Raw genomic sequence first — 9509 nt, forward strand, 5'->3', positions numbered from 1 at the left:
ATTGAGCAGAGGAAGGTTTGTGGTGGAGTTTAGACTGCTCATGTCCATATATCCATCTCAAATTTGAAAAACTCAGGTCTACATATTTAGAAAGAGTTACTGTGGAGAAAAGCTGCTTGGCATCTTCCACCTATATAAAGGCAGCCTACGATGACCGGCATCTAACCATTTCTTTAGGACAGAACAAATGCATATGCTAACCTAATTCTCCTTCATATTTTCACCTTCAAATTTCCTTACTATTTTAATATGAAAAAAGAATACAAATCCTTTTGTGAAGCAAGCAATTCTCCTTTGAGAGCAGCAATAAAACAGCATCTCACATTGTAAGACCAGAGAATGCAGCATAAATAGCTTAACTTTTATACTCAAAACCCCCTGAGGTAGGGCAGTGACTTACATCTCAGCTTCTTGAAATAAATATAATGAGTCAAAGAATGAAAATGAAGAACATAATGAAGCTAATGAACCAAAATGAAGATCAAATGAATTTCAAAATGATAACTGGGAAGCTATAAGCTCTCCTAAAAAGCACACGATGGAGAATGATGCAAGGCCATGGGAGGACTAGATCTCTGACTTCCATCACCACACAGAAATGCTGTAAGTAGAAAATTTTTTAACTAGAAGTTTTCGAATTGTAAAGCTAAAAAGATTCAAAAGACAAAGAAAGTTCCAGGATATGTTTTGCAACATTTGTCTCTGATACCAGGTTTTTCTTAAACACCTCTTGCCTTATTCTGCTCATGACAGATTATTTCAGAGTGCTACGATGGTAACTCCTTTCAGGTAAGGGAGCCAACAGACGAGGGGAACTATCATGTCAGCAAAACACGTAGAAAAGAGATAGTTTTATTGAAAAATGTGCAGAACTAGTGCTTGGAAACACATTTCATGCATTGCTCAAGCAATGTCTGTCACCAGGTGAAGATGGACACGAGTCCATAATAACCTTGGAGGAGGTTAGTTTTCATTTTGAGGGTATGGAAGATTAGAGAGAAAAGCAGTGGGAGAGACCTCCTTCACCACCCTAGGCTTCTCCCTCGCACGGCACATAGAGACCCACCTCAGCTATGCAGACTAAGTACAAACTTACTCAGGATCTTCAGAAGGATGCTCAGAAGAAGAGTTAAGGTTACATCCCGCGGACATGCTCTCCAGCTGGGTAGCAATGGCGCTGATGTTGGTGTCAGCCACAACCTAAACAGAAGGACACAATGAAATACAGGTGTGTTCACTTAATGCCAAAGACATCTTGGCTAATTATGCAGAAAAGTGCTGACACATTAAAAAAAATTAATTGTTGATTTTTTTTTCCAAGCAAATTTCAAATACAAGAACTACTCTCTTAAATGTCCTACTCATTCAACACTTTAAAATAATGGAGTTAAAGCAGCCACCTGGGGCTTCGCTGGGGGTTAAATGCGAATTTTGCTCTGAAGCCTTGTCTTGCCTTTACACAACTATCACTCAGGTGCTGAACAGAGGGGAACAGTCTGGATAATCCAGAGAAAAAGGTTATTTTGTCAAGGCAATAGGCATGTCTGAGCCAACACAAGGTGTCCAGGATTGGGCTGGAAAGGAAAGGTCTCCCACAGAGAGCACCTTTAATGAAATACAGACGCCATGGGGACGACTGGGCAGAGGCTCTGAAATACTGCAGGTGGGTTGGTTTGCTGAGCAGCGAATCGTAGAATCACAGAATCACTTCGTTGGAAGAGACCTTTAAGATCATGGAGGCCAACCATTCCCCCCAGCACTGCCAGGTCCCCACTGACCCCTGTCCCTCAGCAGCACCTCCACACAGCTGGGAAACCCCTCCAGGGATGGGGGCTCCACCACTGCCCTGGGCAGCCTGCGACACGTCTGCACAACCCCAACGGGACAGAAACAGCTCCTCAGGGACTGCCTCAACCTCCCCTGATGCAACAGGAGGCCAGTTCCTCTCATCTTGTCGCTTGATCCTGGGGAGAAGAGACCGACCCCTCCCCTCCCTCCAGCCTCCTGTCAGGGAGTTGTCAGAGCCAGAAGGTCTCCCCGGAGCCTCCTCTGCTCCAGGCTCAACCCCCCCAGGTCCCTCAGCCGCTCCTCAGCGCATTGTGCTCCAGCCCCTGCCCCAGCTCCGTTGCCCTTCTCTGGACACGCTCCAGCCCCTCAATGTCCTTCTTGTAGAAAGATTCTGCTTGACGTTTACTGTACAGCGCAGGAGAGCGGCTCAGAGACAGTGAGAAATACCTAACATATTTTCAACACTTCCTCTAGCTATCCATGGCCTTATTTTATCAAAATTTGTAGGTACTTTTTCCACTCCTTGCTGTGAACATGGCTTAAGGGAAACATACCTTTGCAAACTAAAAAATCCATTATATAAATCCCCTGTTTTAAATGAATGCTCACAATTCTTCCACAACAGTATTTCCCTCTTTCTAATCACTTGGAGCCAAGAGGGTGGTAGCGTTTTCTAGGAAGGAAGATTAGTTCTCATGCAAATTTTGCATCCCAGGACTCAGGTGCTTAGATGCCCTAAATGAAGGGGTCCGGCAGACAAGATAGCGGCACCTGGCTCAGCCAGCAAAGACACCGTTAAGTTTTCCTTCCTGTTGCCGTAGCAGAAGGAGTGCCAGCCAGTATTTGTCGTATTTTGTTGTTAAATAAAATGAGGGCAAAATAAATCTATATTCAAAAATCTTCAGTTGGCAGTAAGAACGTATCAGAGTTCAACAACCCTGTAAAAAAGCTTCCCCTTATCTCATTACTACACCTGCAGAAAAGAAATTAAATTAAACCAAAGCATCAAAACAGCCGAAAGGGATGATTGTTCCCCTGAGACCCTAATCTCCCATTTGCAAACAGCATTTGCAAACTCCTTTACCATCCTTCCCAGGACGTACTGATAATAAGCCTTTCCACACCACTGAACGCAATTATCTGACCTTTCAAAGCAGTTTGCCATGAAGTGGTCTAACCTGATAATAAATAGAATTACTTAATGACACATCAGTCATGATTATCACAGCGATAGGATTATGCCATTTAGATTGTTTTAATAAAAGGAAGCAATCCGGTGACTGAGAAGTACCTGCACGTGAGGTAAGGGTATCACCAGGGCTTCCACACCACTCCCTGCCGGTGTGAAAACACAATGCCCCACCTTCACCTAACAGATTTTTAACAGGGGAGAAGAGACTCTGTTCTAACAGAATGATCTGTATTAGGCACATTTAAAGCTAGACAGCAAAAATGCGGAAGAAAAGCCACCAGCTGACAAATCCAAAGACATTTCTAGACCCCTTTGTTTACGCAAGCAGCCAGCTGACAACATGCTTCATCAGGAATAGTTTTCAATACATGATGAGGTGGAATACGCTTTCAAGACTGGCAATTTTGGGTCCTGCAGCAAGCTTTCATTTTCTATTCGGGGAATACTGTTGACACGAAAAGTGAAATTACTCAACATTAGTAACAATATGATAACTATAAATGAACAGAAAGTCCTCAACTGGTGAATAACTGCGTGTTTCCTTTGACTTCAATGGAACTGCACAGATACACCATCTGCTCTGGAACTGGCTCACCACTTACCAGGTCAGCGAGTCCACCGACAGGCAATACAAAGAAAAAGCAAGTCGAAAACTCAGTTTACTATCGTTTCATTTCTCTTCCCCATTATTTTTTATAGTCACATTTGTGTTGCATTGCAAGCAAGCAGCCTGCAAAAATGTGGTCCAATCCAGCATGCCGTGATGATAAAGAGAATCAGAGTAGATTTTAGTGGTACATCTTAAGCTTGTTTTCCAATTGTTACAATAATTCTGCAAATGAGTAGTATTTTGAATTCTCTCTGGGAAGTGTTTTTCCCATTCCTTTGTGTAAACATAAGGATAAACTGAAGATGAATATACTGGCAAGCAGCAATTAGAACCAGAGAGGCAGAACATTTCTTCCTTTTAGCGAGCATAGAAACGCGGCAGTGATAACAGTGTTTTCTCTCTCGACTGTTATTATTTCATACCTGCAGAACACAATTCCAGGCAGCGCTGTCTTAGTGACGATGCTATCATTTTTACTAATTGCCACTAGCTTTCTTACTCCTCCTCCTCCTCTCAACAACAAGGAAACCAACACTGTGGACAGTTGGGTTGCAGTCTAGTTATGTGCACGCACACATCCACACACACATGTAATTTCTTGTTCCTAGTTAACTTCAAATTAAAAAAAAAACTTGGAAGCTTGTTGATTTATCATGTGTAGCAACAAGTTACTTTGTTCTCTTTGTTACGCTTTTATATAATCATGCTCACAGCCTGTATGAATGGCAATAAGGAATTTTTGAATGAAAATTATTTCGTGCTTTCATTCTGGGTAATTCCCATCAGCAAGCACCCTGCAATTCTGTGATGCCTTGTGCCAGTGATGCTCAGGGTTTTTTTTTTCCCTGAATGCCATTTATCTACCCTCGTGCAGCTGCATGTTCAATTTATCACCATACCTGCAGGATAATGCTCCCATAAGCATTCTTTAGTAGATTAACCGCATCTGCATGAGACAGCCCATCCAAAGGTTGCCCATTAATACTGACAATCCGATCTCCAACCTAAAAGTACAACAGTAATGGAAAATTACTAGCATTAGGGAAAATTAAAATTAAGAATGCTTAAAATTCCTCGTGAACTTGGCACTGCACAGTCATGCTTCTCTTTCGCAGGATCTCTTTTGTGAGGATTCTGCAGTGCCAGTGATCATTTACCATTCTTCAGAGCAAGTACAATACGGATTTTTTAAAAACAACAATGCGATCAGAGAAACAAGGTGGGCTGTATTTTACTATCTCCATTTGCCAGCAGAGAGAATGATATTTTCACTGCTGCCCTCCATCCAGAAAGGATTCATCTGTGTCTGTATGTGCAGACAAGTTCCCGTTCTTACAGACTACGTAAGTCTGCAGTCTGCTGAGTGCAGTATAAGGACGCAGCCACTTCTGATATTAATCTAATTAACCTAGATGACTACTTCTTCTTATACATAAAAATGATCTTGACTCCGGCACTTAGTGCTATAGTGTAATTCTGTTAGACCCATGGCATGAGTGTGGCAGCATGTTCTAATGAATCTCATGGGCCAAAGCAATCCTATGGATCTGCATAATAAGTTCTTTTCATCACTAACGATTCCTTGAAACTCTCTCCAAAACTGAAAGTGTTCACCGTGGCTGTTCCTGGAAACCCACATAACCTGTGGGTCTGATGTAAGCGCCTTATTTTGCCATTTATTTTTAAGGGCCTTAAGATCAAACAACTAACTTGCAATCTGGTTTCTACCTGGTCTAAGCTCTAAATGATGCCCAGTCTGCAGTCCCCCAAAGGCCTGTGGTTTCCAGAGAGCTGTTGCTGCCCGCTCTGGCACTGTATATACACATTCAAAGACCTCTGCAAATGCATTTATGTTCTTTCTCTTAATGTCCCTTTTCCAGTGTGGGCAACAATTGCCATTATCCCAAGATGTAATAGGATGAAAAGAGAAAAGAAGGGCAGACTTGGTTTTGTATTGGTTTTATATAAAAAGAGGCAATGTCTATAATACGTTATCAAAGTGATGGTACATACAGAAGCACTTGAGGACACATGGCACAATATTGAGAGGACCCCTCTACTCACTCTGAGTCTTTGGGTACGTGCAGCCACACCACTGGCTTGAATCATGGCAATGAAGATGGGAATATCTCCTAATGGACTTCCCTTCCCTCCTGCTATACTGATACCGAGTGCATCAGTTGGTCCCTAGAACAAAGCAAAACAAACCAACATCTGTAACTGGAGCAGTTAATAGAGGTCAATGTTCAGGGTAGAGCAATCACCAACTCCTTCATTTTTTGGAATGCGGAGAAAATAGACAGACACACGCATCCTCACAGATTCAAGCCCTGGCAGACACAGGCAGACATCCGACAAGCTACTGCAAACATAAATAATGCAATTTTACTTCTGAGAAATGCTACAAAAATTAACAACTTCAGTTAAAGGTGTCAGCTTTGAATTGCTTTTTGAATTGATAGAAGATAACTCACTGACCCTTGTTATCTCCACAGTCCTTGGGCCGGTATCTGCTCCTACTAATAAAGAAACAAACAATTAGCTTCTGTAATTAAGAGATAATATAATTAAGAGATAACACTGTCAGGTGACAATGGTCCCTAGCTGCCTAGTCAGAGTTATCACCAAGCAGAAGGGGAGCCTGCCTGTGCCAAACCAGGCAGCACTGTTCACGTGAGGGGACAGGATTCCTCTTTCACCCAGAGATGAATGTGGATGTCATCGCTCCGGCTGATGGATGCCACCATGACGCCCATTGCAGCGCAGCCGCTGCTCACCGCAATCTATTGAACAGCAGCACTCTGCTGGCTTGAAGAAAAGCCCTACTCTGTATTTCACTCAATTAAAGATTGGCTTATTCTCCATAAATCACAGTGTCCTGAGCACAAAGGGTAGGGCACACAGCTGGTCAAAGACTGGAGAGCTTCCATTGATTTCCTCTTCTGAGTTGTGCTGTAAATAATAGACAGCCGAGAAGTCTGGCATATATGTGTCCACAAGATATTTAAAAATATACAAAAAAAAAGAAAAAAGGGACATTTCAAAGGAATCACTCAAACTGGGACTAAACACCCTAACAAGCTCCTGGTGCAGCACCCTGGGGTCTGCTATACCAACCCCTAATTCTAGGACCTTTAATTAAACTATTTTAAGAACCTTCTAGAAGGCAGGCAGAATCGGTCTCATTCAAAATTTAACGACTCTTAATAATACACATCAGTACACACACAGTATTTCTCACCACCACGCATGTGTGTTTGCGCAGATACCTGCTCTGAGCACCCACGGCGGGATTGTTGAGGTGCTGCGAGGTCTGCGGCAGCGGGAAGCCCAGCCCTGGGGTCGCCAAATCAGGGTGTGCAGCCGTACGCCTTCAGTACCACACAGGGAAGGCTGCCCGAAGAGCCCCACACCTCCTCCGGCACGTGCAAACTGGCACAAGAAACATCATCTACTTCTGCCCATGTCACACATGAGTTGCCGACTTCTGAGGCAGGTCAGAGCTCACCGTTGCGCAGACTCTCCACAAGCTACCGCAGTTGTAGATTTAGCACTTGCTAAATCCGCAAATTGCAAACTGGGCATTGTGACTTTCTCATTACAAAACACCCCTTTATACACGCAAGAGCAACAAAGAAATAAATGAAGTGGTGGCAGCTTTATTCCCTGAGAAAACTGTTTCTAAGGCGAGAACCTTGCCCGTGCTAAGCCTCCGACAAGGGCGTCAGGGAATAGCAGGAATTCTGCACTAAAAACAGAGGAGCCATTACTCTGCTAGTAGACATAAAAAAAATGTCATCTGCTGGGAAGTGTTTGGGTCTTAAAACATCAGGGGTATGTCTTCTGGGAGGTTGAGTGGGAAAACCAGAATCCAGTATTCAGCTTTGCTTTTAAACCAGTACAAATATACAGCAAGTAACACGCAGCTTTCTGACAGCTCAGGTTATACCTGAGTTTCTCTGAGATGCGTCTGCTGAAGATCGTTTTGTGCTGACAAAGTTCTGTAAGGTGGAGAGGACTGGAGCAAGTGCAGGGTGGAAGTGGCTATGGACACTCTGTTGGCTGGCCTGAAATTAAAAATAAATCAAAACCTGTGACTCAAACATTATCATTAAACCCGTTCTTGCACCATATGGGAGCAGCTGTGCTCTGTGCCAACCGGACTGGAAATACCACATTTGCCATGCAAGTGCAAACCCCTCCAACTTCATTTCCAAAGAAGGAACCTACCAAAATCTGTCCCCAGGCTGTGGGCACACTGCTCGCAGTACTGCACAACTGCTCTTCACTCCCTTATGTGTGCACCTAATGCCAGGTCTGCTCTAGAGGGCATGAAGAAGTAGGATTAACCCCCTCCTACCCTTATTCCCAGGGCGTCTCGGACTCTGAGGAGAAGGGGAGATGACGGTTGCTGCTAAAGCTTGTAGGCATCTTTCTGACAGTGCACCCAGCAGGACACCTAACAGCTCCTCTCCCACAAGATGGGATAACGCTGACATCCACCTTGTTACACAGCAGTGATCTACAGCCTTTGGTATTTTAGCTGAACATATTGTCTGATTACAAGGTCCTGAGGCTGACCCTGCTCCTTTCATTTGACCAAGAACCGCTTCTTATTTCCAGGAGGACACGCCAGAAGACAAAAGCGAGAGCTTCTAAAGACGTCTGCTCGTGCATGTTACCAGTCCCTGGCCATCCACTTCCAGCTCTCCTTTACCCTAGCTCCATATCTGGCTTTATCTTCAGACTCTGCCGCTCGAGGAAACGTAATTATCAATTTAGGAAGCGTGTCTGAATGGCAGGTTTCACCGAGGGCCAGACCTTTTCAAGTGAGCTGCCTTATACAAAACAAAGATCTGGTCTATACTTCTCCATCCACAGCCGAGCTTTCCCCCTCTAACGCATTAGGCAGTGAATCAAAAGTTCTGGCAGCATTTATCTCGACTGACCAGCGTGCAGCTGTCAGTGACGAACAACAGGCAGAGCACAATTTCCACCTCGAGTTGCCAGTTCATGGGTCAGTTAACATAATTTGCAATGCGCGTGAAAGAAATCACTGTCCTGCACCACAAGGCTGCTATTTCTGCTGTTAAAGGTATGCAACAGACCAAGAAAAAAGCCACGTGAGGACAAAGGTTCTGGATGCTCTTGGCCAGCGGCTCCTAAAACATCACTCGCACTTGTGCAAATCATTCAGGCTGATTTTCTGCATTATCTGCCAATATTTTTATAACTCTTGGAATGGTTTGGCTGAGAAACATTTACTCAGTTTTCAGAATCACCAAGTCACTCAGGAGCAGCCAGATGAAGGCTCTCAAATGACTCTGCATTAAGAACAGCAATTAAGATTTCTTGTACTAAAAGAAATACAGAAATTACCAGATACCTGCAAAAGCCTCTTATGCTACGAAGAGAGAGGGGTGACATCGTTTGAGATGATTTTCTACCTAGAATCATGTTAGATACCATGGCATTTTGCTTCCCTTTCAGCTATGAGTTTTACACAGTAAAACTGGGGGGATGATTTTTAACCATAGCTTGATTTCTCTGCTCTGGCTGAGGCTAGCTGGTGGTACGATGACCAAAAAGCCATAATACTCTGGACTGCTGTCTTTACTTAATGCCATCAGTATATTTTTCCTCTGTCATTGCATTTCTCCTTGCCTGCTGCAGCAGTGCAGATGTTTCTCCAAAGATATTTAGTCAGTATTTCTGAAGCTGGGCTGAGCCCAGCTACTCCCACATGGCCCTTCCTCACACCTCACCCACCCAGACAGCAGGCTGGATCACTGCTGACCTTTAGTGAGCCAAGAAGTCACGCCACATGACTATGATTTTGGCACCCTTTTAGGGTTGCTCATGCACGACATCAAGTACAAGCCTCCCCTCTTCCTGACCTCCTTAAAAGAATTCCTCCTT

At 43.9% G+C, this 9509-nt stretch overlaps 1 protein-coding gene across 1 annotated transcript in view; it reads right to left on the reverse strand.

Moving 5' to 3' along the window:
* INADL (InaD-like (Drosophila)) overlaps positions 1-9509 on the reverse strand; it is a 143638-nt gene that overhangs the window by 2515 nt on the left and 131614 nt on the right. The window contains exons 39-43 of the mRNA XM_010133056.1: positions 7540-7657; positions 6069-6106; positions 5655-5777; positions 4490-4594; positions 1097-1200 (exon numbers count right to left, since the gene is read on the reverse strand). Coding sequence (XP_010131358.1) covers positions 1097-1200; positions 4490-4594; positions 5655-5777; positions 6069-6106; positions 7540-7657 — 488 coding nt within the window. The remainder of the gene's footprint in view (positions 1-1096; positions 1201-4489; positions 4595-5654; positions 5778-6068; positions 6107-7539; positions 7658-9509) is intronic.

Source organism: Buceros rhinoceros, unplaced genomic scaffold, assembly GCF_000710305.1.
Source record: "Buceros rhinoceros silvestris isolate BGI_N320 unplaced genomic scaffold, ASM71030v1 scaffold11340, whole genome shotgun sequence".
Taxonomy (NCBI): Eukaryota; Metazoa; Chordata; class Aves; order Bucerotiformes; family Bucerotidae; genus Buceros; species Buceros rhinoceros.